At 42.7% G+C, this 26,731-nt stretch overlaps 1 protein-coding gene across 2 annotated transcripts; it reads left to right on the forward strand.

Annotated features, from left to right (window-relative positions):
- The first annotated feature begins 10,502 nt into the window (after positions 1 to 10,502).
- Positions 10,503 to 26,518, forward strand: LOC102931345 (C-type lectin domain family 12 member B). Of its 2 annotated transcripts, XM_043549659.1 has the most exons (9): positions 10,652 to 10,698; positions 12,598 to 12,641; positions 13,698 to 13,793; positions 15,886 to 15,984; positions 19,494 to 19,637; positions 21,295 to 21,438; positions 23,049 to 23,200; positions 23,896 to 23,999; positions 26,066 to 26,518. In XM_043549659.1, exons 3-9 carry the CDS (start codon positions 13,700 to 13,702, stop codon positions 26,235 to 26,237), a joined length of 909 nt encoding a protein of 302 aa, XP_043405594.1. In that variant the 5' UTR covers positions 10,652 to 10,698; positions 12,598 to 12,641; positions 13,698 to 13,699; the 3' UTR covers positions 26,238 to 26,518. The 2 variants fall into 2 exon arrangements, with proteins under 2 accessions (XP_043405547.1, XP_043405594.1); XM_043549612.1 differs by lacking the exon at positions 12,598 to 12,641 and having other exon boundaries at positions 10,503 to 10,698.
- The last annotated feature ends 213 nt before the right edge of the window (positions 26,519 to 26,731 follow it).

Below are 26,731 nucleotides of genomic sequence, written 5' to 3' on the forward strand. Positions count from 1 at the left end.
AGGCCACAGTGGTGGGGGCAGCCCCTGCCATGGAGGGCTTGGTGGTTGTGGCAGGGCCCTTCCCCTTCTTCGCACCCTGGCCTTTCCGGCTAACCGGGGGGGCTTTCCTAGAATCTGGGGGGGGCGGTGGGCGTAGCAGTGGCAATAATCACCCCGGTGCCTCCGGCTGCCGATGCCCCAGCGGGGGCGATGGCAGGTATTTTGGCAGCAGTAGTGGGGGGGGAGGCTTGGGGGTTGGGCAGGGGGGTAGGTGGGGGAGGGGCAACTGAGGTTGTTAGAGGGGCCTCACCCCTCTCATTCCCCGCCATCGTGAGTAGGGAGAGATGGGGAGACACCAGAAGGAGGAGGGGGGAGGGGGAAACAGATTAACCACTTCTCCCTGTTGGGCTGCAGGCTGGCGGGGGGGGGCAAATGGGTCGGACTGGACAGGGGAGGGAAACAGGAGTTGGGGTCAGGTAATAGGGGCAAACTGTGGGTGGGCAGTTCAGGGGGGGAGGGGGGGACGTGGACCCACGCGCATTTGTCCAAAGAGTCTTGTTTGGTCAGTTGTTGTGTCTGGTCTTGACGATGGTATTCAGAGCAAGCAGCTGAATCCAGAGGCAGATGGCAAGTTGCCAGCAGGGATGGACGGCGGGGGGGCCATGACGGTTGTAGTAGTGTTGGGGGGGGGCACCGATGGATCGGGGGGCAGCTCCGTGCCACACCCCCTGTGCCACTACAAACGCAGTTAAGACACAGTCAAACTCCCCCCACACGAGAGTACAGTTCAAAAGTTACTCAGTCTTACGGCCCCCTCCATGATGATTTGTAGCTTCCCTGGGCGATGTCTCTGTCTGCTGTCTTCTCTCCCGGTCTTTGTGGAGCATTCCAAAAATGCTCAGCAGATAAGAAGACGATTAATTGCGGGTCCACAAACAAACAGCAAAACGGTTGGGTCTGGGGGCGTCCACTCCTCTCCTCCAGGAAGCGGGTCGGCAGTCCTCCCCCCCTCCTCCGGTGGTTGCAGCTGAAGCAGTAGCAGCGTCCGAGGGCAGGCGTGCGGGGGCTGGCAGGCAAGCTGGCAGCCGACCAGCACTCGAACGGCAGCAAAGATAAACAGCAAAAAAAAAAAAACCCGAAGAAAAAGCGTCTGGCCCGGTCGTGGGGGGGGGGGGGGGAACAGAAGCAGGGGCAAAAAGCACGGAAAGCCCAGGCCAGAGAGCAGCAGGAGAGTGCTAGAAGGGAGCCTTCTTCCCTGTAAAGGGAAGAAAGTTTGCTATAGATTAATTAAAACACCTGAAGCCAATTAAAGCACCTGAAGCCAGTCACCTGAGAACCCCCCCTCCCCCCCGCTTCAATCAGACAAGGGCAGGAGTTGAAGCAGAGTGGATTGGTGTTGGAGCAGAGACCAGTTTGGAGGGAAGCAGAGGAGAGTTTGGAGAAGTGCTGTGGTGGGCTAAGAAGGCCAAGACCCTAGGTAAAGGGATACCTGGTTTGTGCAGAGGGGGTGTGGAGGAAGGCCCACAAGCTGAAGGGCAGGAGGGGAAGTAGCCCAGGGGAAGGAACCGCTAGTTCAAGCTGTTTACCGCTATCCCTAGGGCCCATGGGCTGGGCCCGGGTCCCTCCCTCTCCACTCCCCTCCTCTAGGACACTAGTGGGGCAGTTAATACCCCAGTTCAGGGGCGAGAAACGGTGACCTGAATCCTCCCCAAGAAGAGAAAGCACGAGACCCATCAAAGTAGTGCCAGCATTTTGCCACAATACACACAACTTGTCATCCCAAATTGAGTTTCCAAGACACTTCAATTTAAACACACTGGATTAGATAAAACAATTAAATGAATTTATTAACTATAAAGACAGATTTTAAGTGAGTACAAGTAATGAGGCATAAAAAGTCAGAAAGTGTTACAAGAAAAAATAAAGATAAAACATTATTGGTACCTAACTTAGCAAAATATGTCAAATTCACACAAAGTTTTCTCACCACATGCTTTCAGCAGTCTTACCTATCACACTTCTGTGGTCAGGACCCCTCCCTCAGTCCAAGAGTGGGCAGAGAGAAAGGGGCACCTTGAGGTGTTTGTTCCTCCTTTTTATTGTTTCAGTCCCCCTCTTGAAAACATTTCCTGCTGGGTAGTAGAATACAAAGAGTCTATGTTGAAGGATGTTCCCTGTTGCTTTTTTCTCACCTGTTTGAGCTTCCTTTGTTTCCCTTCGTTCTTCATGATTCTGTTTACTGCTTAAATGCAACTTAAGTAGAGCACACATTCCTTTGTCTGAGACAAACCTGCTTGCCAATCTCAGTTTGCAACATGTATTAATAACACCATAAAGTGGAATCTTTTAACTTCACATGCAGGGCTGCCACACACATGTTATCAGGATGATACAGATCAACAAATTATGATATTAAAATGATAGAATTATGATTAAATTAAAATGATACTTTACAAGGCATACTTTTGTACAAAATTTTTTACAATAGTGTGTAGGATATGAATACCGGTTGTCGCAGGGTCACTCGCCACACTGGCGCTTCCTGCTGGCCATTTTGGGAATTAGCTCTGGTCAGCGGGTGTGCCCTCTAGTGGTGCTGGCTCTCCCATCCTTGTCTCCGCCTTCAGATCCACTGTAGTTCCAGTCTCACTGCCTCTGCTTTGTGGCACAGCCCTCCGGCCGTGTCACAATCCGGGTTCCCCCCTTCCCCGGGGACTCCTTCCGCAACCATCTAGCTGCTCCTTGCAGTGGCTTGGCAGTCCATAGCCTGTCTGCTTCTTCAGTGGTGAGTGTGGGTGGGTTGGGGGGGAAGACCCAGGTCCACCTACTACTCTGCTACTCAACAGCTTCCTGCTGGTCCTCCTTTCTTTCTCCACCAGTCTGTCACAACTCCCTGGGCCACTTCCATGCAGCCCCAGCACTTTCGGCTCCTGCCTCTTGTTCCTTCACAGGAGTACATTCTGTCACAAACATTTGACCTTGAGTCACATCCAGAGTTGCTTATCAACATTGGAAGATGGGAGGGATAAGCAAGGGAAGCTACCTCTTAAGGTCAGAAAGTGTAGGAATAAATTGAGAACTGCCAAAAGCCAAGCAGTGCTGGACATTGCAAAGGGAATTAAAACCAATAGTAAAATGTTCATCGCCATATAAATAAAAAGAAAACAAGGAAAGAAGAAGTGGGATCGCTAAGCACTGAGGATGGGGTGGAGATCGAAGATAGTCTAGGCATGGCCCAACACCTAAATAAATACTTTGCCTTCCTTTTTAATAAGGCTAATGAAGAGCTTAGGGATAGTGGCAACGTGGCTAATGGGAATGAGGATATGGAAGTAGAAATTATCACATCCAGGTGGAAGTCAAACTCACACAGCATAATGGGACTAAGTAGGGGGACCTGGATAATCTCCATTCAAGAATATTAAAGGAACTAGCACATGAAATTGCAAGCCCAGTAGCAAAGATTTTTAATGACTCTGTGAACTCGGGGCCTGTACCCTATGACTGGAGAACTGCTAATATAGTTCCTATTTTTCAGAAAGGGAAAAAAGTGATATGCGAAACTATAGGCCTGTTAGTTTTACCTCAATTGTATGCAAGGTCTTGGAACAAATTTTGAAAGAGAAAGTAGTTAAAGACATAGAGGTTAATGGTAATTGAGATAAAATACAACATATTTGTATAAAAGGTAGATCTTTCCAGATCAACCTGATCTTCTTTGATAACTGATTTTTAGACAAAGGAAATGCAGTAGATCTAACCTACCAGAATTTCAATAAGTCATTTGATACAGTTCCACATGGGAAATTATTAGTTAAATTGGACAAGATGGGGATTAATACGAGAATGGAAAGATGGATAGGGAACTGGTTAAATGGGAGACTACAATGGATCATGCTGAAAGTTGAATGGTCAGACTGGAGGGAGGTTACCAGTAGAGTTCCTCTGGGATTGGTCTTGGGACCAATCTTAATTAACATTTTTATTAGTGACCTTTTCACAAAAAGTGTGAGTGTGCAAATAAAATTTGTGGATGACACAAAGTAAGGAGGTATTTCCAGTACAGAAGAGGATTGGAATATCATACAAGAGGATCTGGATGACTTTGTAAACTGAAGTGAAAGAAATGTGGCAAAATTTAATAGTGCAAAGTGCAAGCTCATGCATTTAGGGACTAACAACAAGAATTTTTGCTAGAAGCCTGGGACTTATCAGTTGGAAGTGACAGTGCAGGAGAAAATCCTGTGTGTATTGGTGGGTCACAGGATGGCTATGAGCCACCAACGAGAATTGGCCATGAAAAACGCTAATGAAGTCCTAAAATGCATCAGGTGAGGTATTTCCTGTTAAAACAGGGAAATGATAGTACCATCGTATGTGGTACTGGTGAGACCTCATCTGGAATGCTGTGTGCAATTCTGCTCACCCATGTTTAAGAAATATGAGTTTGAATTGGAACAGGTACACAGAAGGGCTAATAGGACGATGCAAGGAATGGAAAATGTACCTTATGAGAGGAGACTCAAAGAGTTTGGCTTTGGGGAGGTGTGATTGCTCTCCATAAATACATCAGAGGGATAAATATCAGAGAGGGAGAGGAATTATCTAAGTTCAGTGCCAATGTGGACACAAGAACAAATGGATATAAACTGTCCATCAACAAGTTTAGGCTTTAAATTAGGCAAAGGTTTCTACCCATCAGAGAAGTGAAGTTCTGGAACAGCCTTCCAAGGGCGGTAGTGGGGGCAAAAAGCCTAACTGGCTTCAAGACTGATCTTGATAATTTTATGGAGGGGATGGTATGATGACACTGCCTACAATAGCGGCAAAGAGTCCTGTGGCGCCTTATAGACTAACAGACATATTGGAGCATAAGCTTTCATGGGTGAATGCCCACTTCATGGCATGTAGCTGATCTGCAGCTGCTAGAAGTATATATCTCCAACGGCCAGTGATGTGACACTAGATGGGGAGGGCTCTGAGTTACTTCAAAGAATTCTTTCCCAGGTGTATGGCTGGCGGGTCTTTTCTACCTGCTCAGGGTCTGACTGCTCTCCATATTTGGGGTTGGGAAGGAATTTCCCCCCCGGGTCAGATAGGCAGAGACCGTGGGGGCTTTCTTCTTTTGCACCATGGGACATGGTTTAAACTTGCAGCTTTAAACTAGTGTATATGGTGGATTCTCTATAACTTGAAGTCTTTAAACCATGATTTGAGGACTTCAGTAACTCAGTCAGAGGTTAGGGGTCTATTACAGGAGTAGATGGGTGAGGTTCTGTGGCCTCGATGTGCAGGAGATCAGACTAGATTATCATGATAGCTCCTTCTGCCCTTAAAGTCTAAGAGAAATACTACATATTTTAAGTGTATGCAACAGGTTGCCTTTTCTCTTAGAATAAGTTTTCCTGTATAATTATAATGTAGGACTATCAGAGAGTCAGCCTCTTCATTTCCTTGAGGGGTAAAATTACACACTTTCACCTTTGATCAGCAGGCCTGTTCTAAGGGTTCATATTGTTTTCTACAACAGTTGCCATAAATCTCTCTTAGCCAATCGACTAGGGCAGTGGTGGACAACCTGCAGACTGGGGGCTGCATTCAGCCCATTGGGGTGATCTGCTGGCAGGTCACGAGACAGTTTGTTTACATTGACTGTCCGCAGGCACGGCCACCCGCAGCTCCTTATTACAAGTAATAAGTTTCTAGTGCAGTTTTCTTTTAGGCAAAACTTTAAAAAGCAAGCTAACATTATTTTTTTAAAAGGCTGGTGTATTTGTATAAAAAACTTGTGTTATGTACAGAGTTTGTCTTTTTATTCAGTTGCTTAAAGAGATTCATTTTTAAACAGGTTAGTGGTCAAAAGCTATGCCTCTTGGGACATTATGGCTGGTTCAGGAAAATGAAATTCTATGACGTGTCTAAAGAATAGCTTCTGATTGGCTCAGCCAAGAGTCATGACTTGTGCAAGGCTGACTGTCCTGGAATTACTGGCATTTGACTAGTGGCAGCTGCAAGAGGAAGGTGCTTTTTTCTTTTCTCTGCTGCTTGGTCAACGACACAGGCTTTCTTCCTTTCCTATTGTTTTAAAACTTTCTCTGTAGCCTTTCTCACTTTATTTTCTCTCCCTGTCTCTAACAGGCCGAAAGTCTTTGGCTTTTCTTGGCTGTTCTACAGCCTCTCTCATTTTGTGTCTTGTTTAATCACCACCCCTCCCCCCAGTGTTCTCTAAAAACATGTGTTGTATTACTAATATTTAATGCCTTTATTTAAAAAAAAACAATTATAGCTCTCTAAAAATGTTTGTCATTTAGACTTTATTTTGAAATAACCTAAATGCATAAAAATTCTTTTTTTTTTAAAAAAAAGGATGTTCTGTTACTAACATTTAATGCCTTTATTTCAAAAGACATACATTGTTTCTCTAAAAAGGTGTGTCATTCAGACTTTATTCAAAAATAAACTAAATGCATCAAATATTTTTTCTCTAAAAATGCCAATTAACATATTTACGTCTTCACTCGTTATTCCTCTTCTTACTAACCTTTATTGAAAAGGGCTTAACTGTGTAAAAGCCTATTTTTTTCTGAAAAAAAATCTTTTTTCTTCTAACCTTAAAACTTTTTAGATGGCTCTCAACGTGAAAAAAACACACACAAGCAGTCCTAATGCTCCCCATAAAAAAAAAATTAAAAATCAAAATGGCTACCACACCAATAATGTACATGTCCAAAAATGATACCAGAGAGTGGTACATAAAGCAAAAAGGGGGGTGTAGAAACATGTCATAATTTATATGGGGATGTCATTTGAAATAATTATGTGTGAGTCCTAATGGGCCAGCCAATCCATAAGGAAGGGTCAAACCAGCTGGTATATAGGCTGCTAATAAAAGCAGCCACTCCAGTCTGCTTAACAGTGCTACCTTGTTGGGGATGGTCCCTGCTATTTGGCAGTTCTGACTGACTACTCCTGCTCCAGCTTGCTGCTGCCTCTGCTTCAGTCCATGCCTATTCCTCTTATGGCTCCTGCTCCAGCCTGTGCCCTAAAACCGCGAGGTAGATACTTAACTTCTTCAAAAACGGTAACATTAATAGGTTAAAGAGAATCAACGAGCAAATCAAATCATATAATACCATAGTACCACACAAAGACACACTACTGCTGATGTCTCATTTGTGGCAAAATGAGTTTCAGGGCAAGATTTGAAAACATAAAAACAAAACACAATTTCACAAGTAGCAGCTGTGTTAATCTGTATCCGCAAAAAGAACAGGAGGACTTGTTGCACCTTAGAGACTAACCAATTTATTTGAGCATAAGCATATGCATCCAATGAAGTGAGCTGTAGCTCACGAAAGCTTATGCTCAAATAAATTAGTTAGTCTCTAAGGTGCCACAAGTCCTCCTTTTCTTTTTCCCAAGTAGATCTTTCTTCACATTATTTAGGAAGGCAAATGTTTATGAACAACGTTTTCAAACAGGACTGGGAGACAAGAATTGTGCCCACGTCCAGTCTCTTTGAATAGTTCTGCGCCTGTTCACCAGAGGGGAATGCTGAGGCAGAATGGCTTGTGGACTAACACAGTTGTTTCTCCAAACAGGGGTCGCAGGAGCCATTAACAGCTGGTTTCCCAGAACTCCTGCAGACCTAGCACTGTCCTCCCGGTTGGCCAGGTGTGTGTGTTCAGATGCAGAGCTCCTGCTGTAGGAGCATCTGGGTGGCCAATGAAGAAGTAGCAGGAGGAGGCAGTGGTGGATGAGGGGCCCAGTAGGCACTGGACTCTGTCAAAAACCAGTCCAATTTGCCAGTCCATTAAGGTATGTTCTCTTGATGCAATCTTTCATGCTCTAGGAACTGCTCCAGAATTCTCTCCTCTTGCTGCAGAGAGTGCTGTTAAACTGCTCCTGGTTTTTCTTCTGCATACCCACGAGCAAGTCCCCATGGCCCTTCTATGCCTTCCTCTGCCCTCTCTCGGGTTCTGGTCCTGCCCTCTGGCTGGGAAACTTTCAGTTTCAGAAGCTAATGTATCTGCAAAATCAATGAGCATGAAAACATTATATGTTTGGCCTTGGGAAAAAACTTGAGCCCACCCCCAATAACATAACTGCTGTAGAAGGCCAGAATGTTGATACTTTTAAACACTCAAGAAATTTAACTCTCTCTACACTGGGTGCCTTGGTTCTCAGAAAGCTGCTACACCCCATAAGGAAAGACCAGCTGAATATAAGGTCTGACTAGAAAATCATAATGGTCCCTTCTGACCTTAAAGTCTGTAATTCTATAATGAAAAGGAGTACTTGTGGCACCTTAGAGACTAACCAATTTATTTGAGCATAAGCTTTCGTGAGCTACAGCTCACTTCATCGGATGCATACTGTGGAAAGTGTAGAAGATCTTTTTATATATATGTGTATATAAAAAGATCTTCTACACTTTCCACAGTATGCATCCGATGAAGTGAGCTGTAGCTCACGAAAGCTTATGCTCAAATAAATTGGTTAGTCTCTAAGGTGCCACAAGTACTCCTTTTCTTTTTGCGAATACAGACTAACACGGCTGTTACTCTGAAACAAGTCTATAATGGTGATAGAAAAATTAGTAGTGGTTTTAATCATTTAAAAAGTTCATCATGTCTCAAGAGGTTGGAGGATAGTGTGGAGATTCCTTCCAAGGAATATGTTACCAGTTTCAATTTTCTTCTTTGAGACTGGACACCCATTAGAGGATGGTATTTCAAGTACCTCAATGGAAAAAGGAAGTGGCTTTTCAGTCTTCATTCTGTGCCAGGGAAATGTTTCTGAGAATGGGAACCCCACTACATATCACTGAATGGAGGGATCTGGTTTTGCAGACTCCAGGAATCTAAAAGACCAGCTGTTCATGCTGTATGAAAAATTTGCTGGAATATGCTTCCAGGATTGGGAGAAGAATGGAATGGAAATCAATACAATTCTGAGCTAGGATGGAGAGATTTCATGCAAAAGGAAATAGGCATCATGAACCCAGTCCCTGCCTGCTCCTGAAAGACCTGCCTTTGTGCCCGTCTATTGGCTGCGAAATGGACAGGGAAGGGGAGACATATGGCAACTTCAATATCTTTCCTGGGATGCATGCACATTGTTTCAAATAATTTCTTCAGATAACTTTAATGGAATGCTGCATTGTTCTCTCTTTCCACACAAAACTGGAGCTGCTACCCACCCACTTCTCCTGATCCACTCACCCTTGGCAGCCTTCTTCTCTGCCAGGAGACAAAGGTTAAAGCAGGGAGAGTCACCCCAACCTCTTTAACTCTGCTGGGACCCAGGAGAACATTACAAACATTTTCTTCGAACAAATTCTAAGGAATGCTGCCCTGTTTTCTCTTCCCCTCTGAGACCAAAGCTGCCCTTTCCCTTACCCTGCTTTGCATGGCCCCTGCAGCCTGCCTCTCAGCTGGGAGAGAAAGCGTGAAGCTGTTACAAATGCTCCAACTTCCATAACTTCCCTGGGACACAGCAAAGCAGTACAGACATTTCCCTCAGACAACTTTAAAGGTGTGATGAGCTGTGTTTTCTTCCCCCAACGGGGTGACACCAGCCCCGAGGAAGAAGCTCTGGGATGCTCACTGCCGCAGAATGCTCACTGTCTTATAGGCAACTGAGGAAAGGGCAGATACAAGACTACACTGGTATTTTGAAACACCACTTAGGACCGAGTGAAGACTCAATTTAATACATTTAAAACAGACTTTTGGTCAGATTTGGGTGGGAGAGTGTTGGTACCTCCAAACCCCATCTGCTCTGGACCCCAAATAGCTAATCCAATTATAAAGGTGTTAAATGCATCTGCATTAGTGGTGTTTCAAATGGAGTTAGCTGGCAATTTTTTAAAAAAACATCTTTTTTCTTGATTAAGACAAGGTCACTGATGGGGAGCCAATCCCACAAATCCCAGTGAGGTAATCCAAGATCCCCAAATAATCAGCTCCCCTCCCCTGCAGCAACAGGGCCCAGACTGCTCTGGTGGTTGCTGGCAGGGGACAGGTGGCTTTTTCCCTGGTTCTGATGGTTGCTGCTCTTACCTCTTCTGGAGGCTGTCTGCAGATTTATGTAGAAGTCACTGCATGAGTATACTTGGTTCACATTTCCATCCTTTTCTTTGCAACCATAAGAATTAGGAAAATTCATATTTTCATGAATACTTAGACTCTGATCCCAGCACACAACTCTGGGAGCTGTGGTCCTGGGCATATGCATATTACCTCTGTGCCTTAATCTGGCCTTCTCATGAGTATTTCTCTGAGGGGGAGCCAAGCCTGAAAAGCCAAGCAAAGCCCATAGGATAATATATGAACATCTATGCAATGTGCTGTGAATTGTGTCATATTTTCATATCTCAAATGAGGAAAATTTGGTTTGTGGGTGAAACCTGGAAGAGTATCACTAATTTTGTTTTTTAATTTGACCGCTGGTCAAAATGATGCTTTAACCCATAAAGGTGAAAATCCTTTTGCTCTGAACACTTTGTGAGGGGGCAGCTCACTTCAAACCAGTTATGTGCGAACTTCCTGTGCAGTTGTAGCCGGAACACCACAGCAAATAATTTTTTCCTCCCTTGTTTTATGTTGACTCTCTACTAACACGATAGACATACTCTCTCTCATATTTTTATGCCATACGAAGGTATCAACACGTCTATTCCAGGACTCCAGCCAAGGATCTCTGACATCCACACAGGTATCATCACCAAACGTCTTAGTAGCTTTTGATATTAGACTAGATAATTGATGTAGGTTGGTTTTTAACTCTAAGTCTTCTCTTTTCTCTTATAAATTTAGTACAAGTGGTTATAAACATTACTGTTGCATTAATCAGCATTAATATTAGCATTAGTATGGGCTGTCCCTGCAGTATGTGAATTTGCATTTGTGCTCCTTTTGCCTTCTGTAATGTATTCGGTTGTTTTACCATTAAACACCAAGGGTAAACATTTTCAAAAATGGCTAAATAATGTAGGCACTTTTGAAAACTTTACATTGAAGCTATAAGATCTTTTCCAACCCAGGAAGCCAGTATATGGGGCTTTACAGTTTAGAAAAGCACTGTTTACAAACATTCCAAAAATCCTATTTGAAAAAAAATAAATTGAAGCTGGTTGGGAAATGATTCTAGTCCTACTGATTGAAAAATGGGTGAGGGTCCAAAACTGAAGTGTGATGACTAATGTTAGTGTATTAAATCAGGAGTAGGTATGATTTGGGTTGCTGTAGATAAGATTATACTGAACTAGATGATATTCTGAACCCTATAGAAGTCAGATAAAAAAATACAGAAAGACCTGGAGAGGTTAGAAATAAGGGTAGGAAAAGGGCAAGGTACTATTTTTATGCAACATAATCACACTCATGTTGCTTCTCTTAGCAGTTTCTTGAGAAGAACTCTGGTGGTCTCTGACCCAGGAGTTTTTGGTATAGGGTGCTCACATTAAATTGCTCTTATTATTTTGGTGGAGCCTGGGTTTGCTGACCTTCAGGGCATTGTGCAAGACTCATCTTTTCATTGTTGCATTTTCTGAGGATGGAATACGACACATTGCTTGCCCAGAGCTGGAGCTGGGATGCTGATTTTGAGTTTTGCTCTTTATCATAGAATTGAGAGTGTTAGAAATTATGTAGTGAGGGTCTGGCTATGGACGATACCAACAATAGGTAGCATATTTTAATTTTTGTTGGTATTAGGTTTGTAGATACAATTGATTGGAACTTACTAAGCAATTCTATTCCAATTGGTGATACACAAGTAGAAATAGACCAGTTCCCTCTGTCTGAGCTATATTGGCTCTATGAGACTAAAAGGAATTTTTTAAAAAAATCTAACTTATTTTTGACACTAAGCTAAGTCAGCAACTATGATCTGAATATGCACAGAGCACATACCCGCTGGGTGAGAGGGTATCAATTTTACATAGTTATTTTTTTCAGAGTACCATTTCACTTTAAGTTTTTCTGGAGTCTGTGCTCCCATATGTCACACATCCAGCTCTAGAAGAGTGCTGTGTGCTGGACACTCCCCAGGCTGCTGTGTGGAGTCAAAAACCACTGGACGCATGAGCTCTGAAGCTTCCTTGGCTATCAATAGAGTGCAGAAGTGTTTCCCCTGCTGGCTTCTCTGGCACATCTCATGGGTGTAGGCTGTCTGTTATCACTTCATGGAAATGCAGCCACATGGCCCAATTAACATAGGCCCCTAGGTCCAGTGCTGACCCCTCTCCCCCCCCCCCCCCCCGACTCTCCTGTAGCTTAAACACACCCTCTCGCAGAACTCCAGTCTTGTGGGAATTCTAGATTTACTGTTGTAATGGCCGTGATAGTGAAGGAAACAGACACACTGGCTTCATAAGAGTTTTTAAACACCATTACTCTTTACTTTGATAGCAAGAGACATACACAGATCTAGGCAAAAAAATCATTTTGTCTACACTTCTCCCTGCCTCAGGTTCCTCACCACTTGGGAGAGCAATTTGAGCTTGGGCAGAACCCTCTGGGGCATCCAAGATCTTTGTCTCCTGCACACGGTTTCTCTCCGGAATCATGGATTCTTGTTCCCTCATTCTCTCTCTCTCGCTCTCTGTTCCAGGCCACTGGACATCTCTTTTTGTTTGACCTTGGCTGGTGCTGCAGGTAAACAGGACACCTTGCTACAATAGCAGGCCCCTCTCTTGCTCTCTTCTGTCCAAAGCTTACTGTTCCTTCCCTGCTATATGAGTCCCTCAAGTTTATATGTCTCACAACCAACACCTGATTCTTTTGTTCTGCTGCTGGGGATATCTCCAATCCCAAACCCCTGCAAAGAAGTTTGAGCAAACTGGCTTTTCCCAGTCTTCAGCTATCCTATTTTTCTGTCTGGACCAGGTCTGTTCACTGCTTAATAGCTCTTAATAACTGTCTCTTTCGAAGACTGACTTGTAGGCTCCATTTCCCTGTGTCACTACCCATGGGAATTTCTGTCCAATGTGGAGGTAAAAAGAGGAGGCACCACATTCAAAATTGTGTTTGCTGCTTGATAAACATACATACAGAGACCTCAAAATCTCAGATAAAAGATATCCATTGACAGGTTCCCAGACTGTCAAACCATACTTTTCAAGTGGGATTTTAAAAGACACCTAGGAAAATTCACTTCAATTCACTTTGAATTTCAGTGGAAGCTGGATGCTTAACTCCATGAGGCCCCTTTGAAAATTGTGCCCTTCAAATATATTTTTTAAAGATTAAGTCAAAACCTGACTTTCTAATGTTTGTTTTTATAAACCTTCAATGTTAACGAACTGATTTTTTGTCTTTTGTTTTGTTTTTAATTTCATTGTTTAAATTACTAACATGTATTGACAGCTCCGGTTTGGGAAATTTTATTCTCTGGAAATATAAATAGAGGTCAGATATTAGAACAGCTTAGTAAAGTTTTGAAAACTGAGCCCCCTTTCAACTATATTTCCACACTGTATTAGAAAAAGTGATAAGAAATTCACACTGGACTGATTGCTCTAGTATATGATTTCTTTTCATCACAAGAACCTTGATTGGCTTTTCTAAAAGACAGCTCATTTGTGGCATAAAACAGGTACTGGCACACTTTGTTTGCTCTGAGGGCAGTTTCATAGATATGTTATGTCAGTTATTCATCATATCCCATCTCAATACACTTGAGTCTAAACTCTCTGTTCTATAACCCACTAGAAATGAGTGAGCAGGATGTGACCTACTCAGAGCTGAAATTTCATAATCCTAATGAACAGCAAAGCAGACAGAGAGCTGAGAAGGCCAAGAATGCAGGTACTGTGCTTTAAAAGCTTCTAATTCTATATATGCTGGTGTTTTACTGTAAAGAATCAAACCTCTTCCTCCAATAACTAACTTTCTTCTAGTGTGTTTGTTAGGGGGCTGTCCCTTCACCCCCTCCCCTGGTTCTTGTCACGCAGAGAGCAAGCAGCAACAGACCAGAAGTCCAAAGCGCAGACAATGCAATGTTTGCTGGGGTTAGTTTCCAAGCAAGCATATTCCGAAGCCCTTCACACCAGTCAGGCTTACCTCTATACGCCGATAGAGTCTGTTCCCCAGTGTCCCCCTTCCCAGCTCTGACGCCACAGAGCCTTGCCTGTGTCCCTGTTCCCGTTCCCCCGCCCCTTAGCAAACATGATTCCAATTTCCCTTCCCCCCACTTCCTGTTTGACCCCAGTTTATATAGTAATATTCTAGCTATACCTTAACCAATCATTTTACTGAAATTGAACTAACCAATCCTAACATATTGTAACATAATTCTCTAACCAATTCTATCCCACTATCCTAATTAACTTACACCTAGCAAAATTAATTATACTGCAGACAGAAACAATTAGCGAACCAGACAGATTAACAATAGAAAAGTGGGGGCCATAAATATAAAACAAGACAGAAATGAGGGTTTCACAATGACAACCATTGATAAGTGATTTCTTGCCAGACAGGATGCTATCAAACTACGTTTTCTTTAACCATCTTAAGATCTGTTTCTTTATCTGGTGGTGATGGACACTATCAGGACAGGATTGTCTTCCTAACAGCCCAATACCACCTTATTTCAATTGACTGGTTTGGAATGTGAGGATGTGACAATACACTTCCCAGCTTATAGCTGCCCCTGCGGTTTAGCCAAAGGCCTTAGCCTAAGAACAAGGCCTCAGACTATCCTAGTGAGAGAAGGCCCATACACAGGCGAACTGTGATTTTGATTCTTTGTTTTATACCTCTATAACTAGCTAAGTGATAAAAATACACCTAAGTTCTTAAAGTATAGGCCTTTACTGGCAGGCTTGAATATGTCCTGTTACTGGAAGCTGATAACAAATCTGGGCCCAAATTGTCTATAGCAGATGGAGAGATCTTAACTATTGTTGATCAAAAGTGTTTCATCAAAAAGTTTTTCAACAAAAATGGCTTTTTGACTAAATCATTTAGATTTTTTGGTTTCGGTTGAAATGTTTCATTTTTTTAAATTAAAGCATTGAAAAGAAAAATTTTGTTTCACTTCAAAAATGTTGTTTAAGTTAAAGGTTTTGGGTTTTATGTTTTGTTTTGGTTATTAAACCCACTTTATCTCTCAAGGAGAGGGGAGATAAAAGGTGACAGAAAATAGGGCAACCCTTTCCCCACCCCCCACAAAGCAAAATGCTTACACTTTTTTTGCAGTTGGAAACTAACTGAAAATTGTTAATTTTTTTTCAATTTTTGTCATGAAAACAATAAAAATAATGAAACATTTTGAATGACGTGAAAAATGTTCATGAACTTCTATCTTTCAATAAGTGCTAGTCACAAATCTGCCACCAACAAAGGTGTCTATTTGCTACAATCACTTTCATTAGCTATACAGCTAATGAATGGAAACTATTACTGGGGGTTTTTTAGGGGGGTGGTTGGATACAACCTTCAAGTTGCAGAGCATAAGTCAATCACCAACTACCTGAGGTTAAGAAGAAACCTTTTCCACAGGGATGTTTTTGCATATTGTCCTTTATATGGGATTTACACCTTTCTCTGAAATATTAGGTACTAGTAGGGTGACCAGATAGCAAGTGTGAAAAATCGGGACGGGGGTGGGGGGTAATAGGTGCCTATGTAAGAAAAAGCTCCAAAAATCAGGACTGTCCCTATAAAATCGGGACATCTGGTCACCCAGGTTCTAGCCACTGTTGGAGACAGGATGGTAGGCTAGAAGGACAATTGTTCTGATCCAGCATGGCAGTCCCTGTGTTATTTTAGTCCTGGTTGGCTGGATTCTGTCCATGTGCCACTGATACTGCCTAAACAAATTTCAATCTGACACCAGATTCTGAGGATAGGGGGGCTCACTTTATTTGATTTTCTCCCTTCTCCTCTCTGTTAGATTCTTCCTCTCTGTCTCCACACCTGCAGCTCATTTTAGTGATTCTTGGAATCTTCTGCCTGGTTTTGTTGGTAACAATAGGTGTCCTGGGTGCTAAGGGTAAGTACTTGCAGAGAAGACACTAAGTAGGCCAGATCCTCAGCTGGTGTAAATCAGCATAGCTCCATTGTTTTAACACATTTACCTGTATATTCTCAGATAATGCATTCTGTACTCAAAGAGTAAGTGCTGTAAGATTAGAGAGATACACTGTATTGTTCATTCAAAAACTGTTCTTTACCAAAGTATGGAGTCCTCAGTTCTACCCTCAGTAGTCAATTATGGCTTGGTACATCTCTTCCCAATTTATACCCATTTGATTCATAGACTGATAGATTGTAAGGTCAGAAGGGACCATCGTGATCCCTTTTCTTTTTTTAAGGTCAAGCTTGACAAAGCCCTGGCTGGGATGATTTAATTGGGGATTGGTCCTGCTTTGAGCAGGGGGTTGGACTAGGTGACCTCCTGAGGTCCCTTCCAACCCTGATATTCTATGATTCTATGATTCTATGATCATCTAGTCTGACCTCCTGCACATTGCAGGCCACAGAAACTCACCCACTCCTGAAGTAGACCCCTAACCTCTGGCTGAGTTACTAAAGTCCTCAGATCATGGTTTAAAGACTTTAAGTTACAGAGAAGCCACCATTTACACTAGTTTAAACCTGCAGGTGACCCATGCCCCATGCTGCAGAGGAAGGCAAAAAACCAGCAGGGTCTCAGCCAGTCTGACCCAGGGGAAAAGTCTTTCCTGACCCCAAATATGACAATCAGTCAAACCTTGAGCATGTGGGCAAGACCCACCAGGAAGATAGCTGAGAAAGAATTCTCTATAGTAAATCAGAGCCCTCTCCATTAACTGTCCCATCTCCAGACATTGGGGATTTTTGCTACTGGCGGTCACCAATAGCTTACATGCCATCATAGGCAACCCCATCAGACCATCCCCTGAATTAACTTAATTTAACTTAAATAACTCCTCTCCCTCCCTGGTATTTAGCCCTCTGATGTATTTATAGAGAGCAATCATATCTCCCCTCAGCTTTCTTTTGGTTAGGCTAAACAAGCCAAGCTCTCTGAGTCTCCTCTCATAAAGTAGGTTTTCCATTCCTTGGATTGTCTCACTAGCCCTTCTCTGCACCTGTTCCAGTTTGAATTCATTTTTCATAAACATGGAAGACCAGAATTGCACACATTATTCCAGGTGAGGTCTCACCAGTGCCTTGTATAATGGTACTAACACTTCCCTGTCTCTACTGGAAATACCTCACCTGATGCATCCTAGCACTGCATTAGCTTTTCTCATGGCTGCATCACATTGATGGCTCCTAGTCATCCTGTGACCAAACAATATAGCCATCATCCTTTGTCGCTTCCAACTGATAAGTCCCCAGTTTATAGCAAAAATTCTTCTTGTTAGTCCCTAAGTGCATGACCTTGCACTTTATACTATTAAAATTTCAGCCCATTTCTATTACTCCAATGTACAAGGTCATCCAGGTCTTCTTGTATTATATTCCAGTCCCCCTCCATATTGGCTATACTTCCCAACTTTGTGTCATCTGTAAATTTTATTAGCACACTCTAACTTTTTGTGAGAAGGTCATTAATAAAGATGTTAAATAAGACTGGTCCCAAGACCGATCCCGGAGGACTCCACTAGTAACCTCCCTGCAGCCTGACAGTTCACCTTTCACTATGACCCATTCGTAGTTGCTCCTTTAACCAGTTCCTTATCCACCTTTGAGTTCTCATATTAATCCCCATCTACTCCAATTTAACTAATAATTGACCATGTGGAACTGTATCAAATGCAATGATTCTTTTCTATGGGAAGAGCAAACTAATCAAAGATGATGTAATCAAATAATTTTATGGGACACTTGGTGGAGATTAAGTTAGAGACACACTCTAAAGGAAATGTTGTTAAACTATGACTACTTGGAAATTTGCATGAAGTATTAATGCACAAAAGAATTTAACATGATGACACTGGAACAAGATAAACTCATCAGCAAGACCATATCTACACTAGAAATGGTTTGCCAGTATAGATATACCAGCAAACTGTGCTAGAGTAGATGCAGCTTCTACTGGCAAAATGGTGATTTTGATGGTATAGTTTGATGGTATAGGTCCCTGAGCAAAATTAGTTGTTTTGGCAAAAACACTTTTTTACCAGTATAAGCTTTGTTTACACTAGGGTTTTAGTCAGTAAAATAATATTGCAAAAATCACACCCCAAGCTGACATTGCTAAACTGCCAAAAGTTTCTACTGTAGACCTAACCTATGGAGAGAGAGAGAGATTCACAAATTCAAGAGACAAATAAGCTTTACTACAGAAATACCTTCAAGCTCCCCCCTCTCCACAGCACTAACTGGCAATGTGCTACTTTGTTTATCTTCACCATCAACACTATCATTTCACAGATAATTTGAAAACCATACCCTATAGATGACTCAGATGTAGAAGAAACCACATGTTCAGATATAATAACAAACTTGCATCTTCAACTATCTCCTATGATTAGACTAGATCATTTCCCATCTCCTGTTCTGATCAGATGCGTTCCCTAATCCTTGACGTCTTCATTTGCCCACTCTGACTAAAACAAGGTTGTGGTTTCCTTTCAGCAGATTGTTGTGCTTCCCCTCTTGTAGAAGTGCTTATCTGTGAGGAGGACAATGCTGTGCAGATAGTTTCCCATGTCACTATTGTGCCCTCTCATGTGAATGGCCCCTAATGATTTTTTTTTAGATGATGCTATTTAGTTTTGCAGAATCCCAGCTTTCATTTGTAAAAAGTGAGTCTATTATTACGGTTGCAAAGAAAACCTCAAAAATGAATGGCAGAGCTGCCTAAGTGATTCCTGGAACAATAGCCCTGAAAGGGATGAGCTGCCCCATTCCTCTCAGTGAGGTGTTAACTCAGATGCCCACTGATAATAATTTAAATGCTAACATTAACTATTTAATTCCTCATGTAAGAAAGGAGAGGGAGGATCACAAATCAGCACAATCTGCTTTGAGAAACAGCTCATTTTGGTGCTCGACATGACTGGCATTTCGGAGATAATACCTTTAAAATCCCCCCTCGGACAAAAAGGAGCCATGCCAAAGAATCCTAGGACAACCCATGGGCATATTCAGGCCCCACTGAGGAGGAGCCCAATGGAGCTCAGAGCATGATCATATTTTGAAAACAATCTGTGTAAGTGGTGCCTCATTTTGGTGACTAACATGGAACAAAACTTATTCTGTGTGTTGAGCTTGGGATAGTAGCACTACCCTTTCCCCCAGTTTAACAGAGATTAAAAATCAGTGTGGGTTATATATTATGTTTCTGCACATGGTCTGTTAGCCAGATTACAAAACCACAGTCTTTTTCTTTTACTATCCAAGTAGTGCTGTACTAACTTGCGAGCTCCTTAAATACCAAAATAAATCTGAAGAAGATAAATATTTTTCTTAGAGGACCTGTAGAGCAAAAGACAATTGATTTAATAAAGGCTACTGCAGTTTCAGTTTTATGTGGCACACTTTTTGTTACTTTATTGTTAATTTAAGTTCTCCAGAATGAAAACCCCAACAAACAACATGAATTATTGGAAAACCTCACCCAACTGCAGAAAACTCTGGAAATCTGCCACCAGCAAAAAGATGATCTCCAAGCAAAGAACACAAACCTCACAAATATGGTGAACATTAAAGGTATCAGTTGAAGCTCACTATTCTGTTATAGCCCTCAGAATAACATTTTTGTTTCATTAGAATCTTCATTCCCCTTGTCCTTATTAACAAAAGAGCTTTCTCAGGGTTCTTCTCTCCCTGTGCACACATTGCCCCAGGGCCTGAGCTAATTGTAAATAGAAAGGAAAGCCACAAAAGAATCTTTGTGGGAATTGTTGGGCACCCAGCATGGGTCATACTAAATGATCGTTGGCTCACTAGTGTCAGGGTTTTGAGACATGGGCGTATCCATTCCCAATAGGCATCACCTGATTCCTTCCTGTACCTTTGGGAATTACAGGAAATCACCCCATAATGACAAACTAATCATAGATGAACTGGTCATATAATTGTATGGGACACCTGGTGGAGAATAATGAACATCACAAACAGTGTCTCTGGAATGTCAGGGCAGTTCACAGTCTGTTCCTTGTAAGTCCCAGGCCCTGGCTGTGCTGTAAGGGTGCTGTGGGTTGGACACTTGCTCTGGTGGTGGCCACACGCTCTCAGGCTCTAAGTGGTAGGACCCTTCTTCCCAGTGTCGCCCCCGCCCTGTCGGGGTTATAATCCAAGCCTGGCCTACAGAGACGCTTGGCTGAGGCGTCTCCCTGTGCTGGGCCCGCTGCCCAGGGTCCCCCTCGGTCTCCCCAGCTGCTCACCGCACCCAGCTCTGGACTGCTCCAGCCCCAGCTCCACCACTCTGTCTCTGCATTGCTGCTCTGCCTCCAGCTCCCTGGGCTGCTTCTTTGGCCCCTCTGGCTCTGGTTGCTGCAGCTCTGCTCCCAGGGCAAGTCTGCTCTCCCTAGGCTGTGCCTCTGGCTTTGGGGCTGCAGTTCTGCTCCCAGGACAGGGTCTGCTCTCTCTGGGCTGCTTTTCTGGTCCCTCTGGATCTGGCACAGCTCTGCTCCCCAGCTTAGCTTGGGCCCCTACTTTCTCCTTAACTCGGCGCCACTCGGTCTGACCCAGGCAAGTCCAGCTCACACGGAGGACGGGACCTCCCTGGCCTCCTGACTCCCTGATTAGCCTGCTCGCCCTGTCATTCAGGTTGACCTGGAGCATTGGCCTCTCCCCATTGTTCCTGGGGGCTGTCAGTCTCAGGGTCCTGATTCCCCATCGACCCTTCCCCCTTTTTAGTACTGGGAGTTAGCAACTAAAACACCCCCACTGAATGTTAGTAAGGGGCCAACAGTCCCCTTACACATGTGCACTCCTGTTACTTCATTCTACCTAAATCTCTAGCTGTTTTCCTTGCTACTTAGCTTGGATATTGGCAGCACCAGTATATCTAGTTTTGATTTCATTGGAGTGATGATGACACAAAACTGGAGTAACAGAGTGGTGAATCAGCCCTTAAGAACTGACAGTCTTTCAGTCTCTTGAAATATTCACTGCCTCCGTCCCAGAGATTAGAAATCAAACTAAATTGTCAATTGTTTTTGCATACGTTCCATTTTAAAACCACTCAGTGCTCTTTTTAATATCCAAGTAGCATTTACTATTTTGCTAGCTCCTTAAGTACTAAAAAAACCCTGAAAAATTAAACATATCTCTAAGCAGACCTATAGAACAAAAGGCAACTTATAAAAACTTACAAAATTTACTCGTGGTACAGTATGTGTGAATTTATTCTGAATTTTAGTTCTGCAGAACAAAACCCTCAACAAGCAATGTGAAATTGTGGACAATATCACCCAACTGCAGAAAACACTGGAAATCTGCCACCAGCAAAGAGATGATCTCCAAGCAAAGAACACAAACCTCACAGATATTGTGAACATGAAAGGTAGTGTGACTCCTGTTCACTTTTCTGTTATAGCCCGTAGAGTAACATTTTTGTTTTATTAGATTCCTGTTCACCTTGTCATTATTAACAACAGAGCTTTCTCAGGGTTCCTATCTCCCTGTGCACACACTGCCCAAGGGCCTGACCTAATTGTTGTTAACACTGAAAGCCACAAAACAATCTTTGTGGGAAGTGTTGGGCATCCAGCATGGGTTATACTCAATGATCCCAGGCACTCTAACTTCAGGGTTTTGTAACATGGGCATTTCCGTTTCCAATTTACGTCACTCAATTCCTTCTTGTTCCTTTGGGAGTGACAAGATGTGACCCACAAATGACAAATTGACTCATGTCTCATTCATGTCACCTATGTCATATATGATGTTTCCTTCCTCCCTGGGTGCTCTCATTTCCTCTCTTGTTCATGGGGCCCACAAATAATTGCAATTTCTGTGACCATTCATAATAGCAATTCACTGACGAGACTGGGTCAGCATTTAAGTGGATCAGCATTAAGTCAGCACACTAGTGGGATGTAGCATACACCTGTTCAAAATTTTCCCTAAACCCCTGATCAAGCTCTTCCATTCTAGGACTATGCTTGCAGACGCACATGCCAAGGACTGTGCTAGAAGGTGACAGATGAGAGAAATCCTGGTGTCTTTCTTTAAAAAATAATAAAATAAATAAGTTGCAGGCTTATGCCCAGTTTTTCCTTTTCACTTTTTAATGGAAAAATCTTTATCATTCCTGATAATTTGGGGATGTATCTCATTTGCACCTCCCCATATGTTGGACCTTTGAGCAGACAGTGACTCTGCAGTTCAGCCTCTTCTCTGTTACATTGGTTGCACGTATGTTCTTCTCTGGGGCAGATGATGCCTGGCCTAGTTCCATTAATGGTGCTAGCCTCCTCTAAGTAAGGAGGGTGAGGCTATGCTGGACTAGGGATGCTACCTCTTGGATTTTCCATGTTTGTTTTCTAATAGTCCCAAATTCATGGCCAGCATCAGCTGAACCTGATGGTCTGTGATGGGATGTTAGATGGGGTGGGATCTGAGCTACTACAGAAAATTATTTTCTGGGTATCTGGCTGGTGAGTCTTGACAATATGCTCAGGGTTTAGCTGATTGCCATATTTGGGGTTGGGAAGGAATTTTCCTCCAGGGCAGATTGGAAGAGGCCCTGGAGGTTTTTCGCCTTCCTCTGTAGCATGGGGCACTGGTCACTTGCTGGAGGATTCTCTGCTTCTTGAAGTCTTTAAACCACAATTTGAGGACTTCAATATCTCAGACATAGGTGAGAGGTTTTTTGCAGGAGTGGGTGGGTGAGATTCTGTGGCCTGCTTTGTGCAGGAGGTCAGATTAGATGATCATAATGGTCCCTTCTGACCTTAATATCTATGAATCTATGAAAACCTGAGACACACAGACTCAGCAGCAGAATTAATTACTTTTAGTTTCAAATCACAGACTTGTGCCACTTGAAGACTCTATTCCAGTTTAGAATGGTGGTGCACAAACATGCCAGTGCAGCCAATACGTTATGACCCCTCACAGGAAACTGCATCACACAGAAATGTGATGGACCTATAATGTCTCTTTTTCAAGGAGATAAATGCAGACCTTGCCCAGAGAGCTGGATACAGCATGGAGAGAAGTGTTACCATTTTTCTAAGGAAATGAAAACATGGCACAAGAGTAGAGAATACTGTTCTTCTTGGGGATCCCTACTGCTTAAAATAGAGAACAAGGAAGAGCTGGTAGGGAATTTTCCCTGTTGTTTTGTTTCCTGTATATTCTAAACTATACCTGCATATATCCCTGTGATGGGGAAGTAGAATATGAATGGTCATGTTGTCAGGATAATGTGACTCTCTAAACTGCCCTGTGTTGTATTCCATGCTAAATTTCCTAAGAGAGCTTGACCAGACTATGGGAATGAATGAATAAATATTCTAAAACTACCTGAAGGGCTTAAAGGAAGTGTGACGACAGCAGGTCTAGGGTTTAACGCTCAGTACAGCTACGTGGGTGGGGGTGTGGCAAGAGACCAAAATGCATTTCTAGTATCTCACTAACAGGGCCCAAGATTTCTCTTGGGCTAGTGCTCTCTGCCCATTGAGAAAAGAGTGTTTCTTCTCCTTCCACAGTAATTCCCCTGGATAATTAATGACATTGTAGTAGCAGTTTCTCTAGAGAGTCTCCATCAGTTTTCCCCAGCCAGAAGGAAAGTAGGCAGGATGCTGACCTGAGGAGGAGGAAGGAATTACATTTCAGAAATATTTTCTGTAAAATGTACTCAAAGGTCTTCTGGGGAAAAAGGAGAATGTGTTTGACCAACATCCGGGGACCTCAGCATTCTGGCTGTGACCATGACTCATTAGCTTCCCTCCCATCCCTTATATCCACACACTCATACCGTGATTTGAGCTGATTTGCTTTTGTTTCCACACAGGATTTCATAAAGTCTCAGGCCTCATTTCACTGGATTGGATTATCCCGTATAGCAATCGGTCATGGCTGGGTGTGGCAGGATGGCACAGCCCACTCCACTGTCCTGTAAGTCTCAGGCACACCTAGAAATAGTTCAATTTTTTTTATATCCTAGTGTATTTCTTACAAAATTTTTACTACGTCAATGGGAAGGGGAATAAAGATTATTCAATACCCTAAAGTAGGTGCCACAGCCCTGATACACCTGCGCTGATGTTGCCTGTAGAAAGAGGCATTGAGTCAGACAGTATGGGGAAAGGGCTGGTTAAATCCCTCCAAGGGGTTTCAGAGTCCAAGCCATCAGGTGCAGCTGAGTCTAGGTAGGCTCAGAAAGATCATATATATGGGCTGAGCTCCCTCTTGGAAGTAGAGAGTGGGGTTTGCTAATTGGAAGCAGGACGGGGGTCTCTGGACACATTTGACTTGTCCTACATACGTTGTTTTGTTTTGATTACAGAGCTGAGTTTTTCTTGTTGAGAGGATTTTTTTGTTTTGTTATTTTGTGGATAAAAACATGAAGATTCAGACTGAGCTATCTGGATCCATGGTTTCACGGCACAGACTTTTTGAAGGACAGAGTTATCACTGATTGAATTTCCATCAGAGTTGTTTATTGAGTTTCTAGAAGTGCTGTTAATGAATGCTCCAAACTGAGCAGGGTTTAAAGGGTCAAAGTAACAAAGTCACATGATGCATACACAAATATATTACAAGAATATTATTAGGGTTGCAAATTCAAGCACTCAAAAGTTAGGCAATAACAGACTTAAGGTTGCGTGTGCAAACTTAATTCAGCTCCCTTGTGCATAGCATTATGCAGAGGTAGTCAATTATTTTGTGTTAAGGTCCAAATTTCTTGGTCAAGGTATAGTCAAGTCCAGACTCCAGAGAAATATTTTTGACACCGCAGTGACAATAGTGATAATTATAAGTAAATAAAAAGATTTTGCAGTCCATTCAAAAGCATCTGGCGGTCCGGTTTTGGCCCATGGTCTGCCTATTGACTATGCCTGTGATACAGTCTTTAATTACATGACCACATACTATTGTATTTCCATAGAATGGCTGCCTCAGTCAGTGCACAGAATGGATGTGCAATATTTTGTTTTATACTCATAGTTCAATCCATGGCCCTAGGCTTTATTTACTTCATTCAGTGCCAGATAAGAAAGGAAGAATGAAGGCGTTCATCACTATAGTATCCAAGTGTTTCACAAACATAAATTAATTTATCTTCACAACACCGCTGTGAGGTGAGTGGGAGGCATGATGCTCGTGTTACAGATGGGGAGCTGAGGCACAGAGATCAAGGTTGAAGTAGAACTGGTTGGATAATTTATCGCCAGAAAATGATTCTGAAGAAAAAAAGCTGTTTTTATAAGTGCCCTAGGTGGGTCAGACTGCTAGACATACTTGTCTGAAATAAGTTACATATAACAGATAAGGCTAAAAGCTCTGTCTCAGAGGAAAGTCTTTTTAGCCAGCACCAAGTGACTGATTATGATCCCCTGATTTACATTAGTGAGCACTTACCCACATTAGTATTAATCCAATTAATATCTGCAGGATTACTGCTGTGAGTGACTACTCACCTATGTGTGTAAGGGGATCAAAATCTGGCCCTGAACAAGGGAAGTAGCCCACAGTGATACAAGACATGTGAGTAGCAGGGGGACTGCAGGGGATTGGTCCTGCTTTGAGCAGGAGGTTGGACTAGATGACCTCCTGACGTCCCTTCCAACCCTGATATTTTATGATTCTATGATTCTATGACTGAGGCGGCATTGGCAGAGCTGTGAGGGGAGCCCAGGACTGAGAAAGGCAGGGGGGCTGCCAGGCAGGATTGGGGTTCATTGCCAGAGTTGTGTGGAATAAATGAAACTTGCTCAAAACCAGCTTGCAGTCTGTCTAGCCCTAGTCAACTCTTTAGTCCCCCAATTTTCCTAAGTCCCAAATTAATTCACATTTTTAATCAGTTCTGCTTGTCCTAGGTCCTGAATCATACCAAAGCTATTTCTTTCTTTGTATATATCTGGCATCTACCCCCAAGATTTAGGCACATCGATTTTATAAATTTGTTTGTGATTTCACCAAGTCTGGTGTGTCTGACAGTAAAATGTTTCTTTTAAAAGTTTTCCAGTAAAGATACAAGAGCCTGGAGAAAAATGTGCACTTTTCAAAGCTGGGGAAGCCTTCTCCCATAACTGTACAGGCCAATATCCCTATATTTGTGAAAAGAGGGCTACTCAGAAAAAGACGACTGAACTGGCACAAAGAAGATTACAGTATCCATGGCAATCGTAATCGATGACATTCCAAAGGGAAAGATAATTCACCCCTTGAGTTTGCAGAGTTGCCATTTTCAATGAGGAGCAGCAACTTCTGATGATAAACAATGTCCCTTTCAGAAATTTTCACAGCCAACCAAAACACTCCTACCATGCATGCTGATTTATCAAACATGGCTGGGAATGGCAGAGTTTATTTTAAAGGATCAGTTAGTTCACCATGAAGATAAGAAACTGGATTTATTTTTATATTATTGCATCCCATACTCCCTGTGTCATAAAGTTCTGCATTTGTAATTCCATGTTTTGTTTTGTTTTGTTTCTTGCCTCATGATAAATGATTGTTTTACTTCACACTGAGCAGCTAGAATGTGAGAATTCTGAGAATGTGGCAAACAGGTCTGTCCTAAACAAAGGGATGTACGCTTCTCGTACTTTGCATTTAAACAGTAAACAGCATCATAAAGCAGAAAAGAGAAAGGGGGGAACAAAAGAAAGCTCTCACAGGTG

This window comes from Chelonia mydas, chromosome 1 (assembly GCF_015237465.2).
Source record: "Chelonia mydas isolate rCheMyd1 chromosome 1, rCheMyd1.pri.v2, whole genome shotgun sequence".
Classification (NCBI taxonomy): domain Eukaryota; kingdom Metazoa; phylum Chordata; order Testudines; family Cheloniidae; genus Chelonia; species Chelonia mydas.

Coding starts and splice junctions, on each gene's coding strand:
- LOC102931345 (XM_043549612.1), top strand. CDS start 10,632: ATGCCATACGAAGGTATCAACACGTCTATTCCAGGACTCCAGCCAAGG. Junction 13,794..15,885: donor TGAGAAGGCCAAGAATGCAG/GTACTGTGCTTT, acceptor CCTCTCTGTTAG/ATTCTTCCTCTCTGTCTCCA. Junction 19,638..21,294: donor AAATATGGTGAACATTAAAG/GTATCAGTTGAA, acceptor TCTGAATTTTAG/TTCTGCAGAACAAAACCCTC.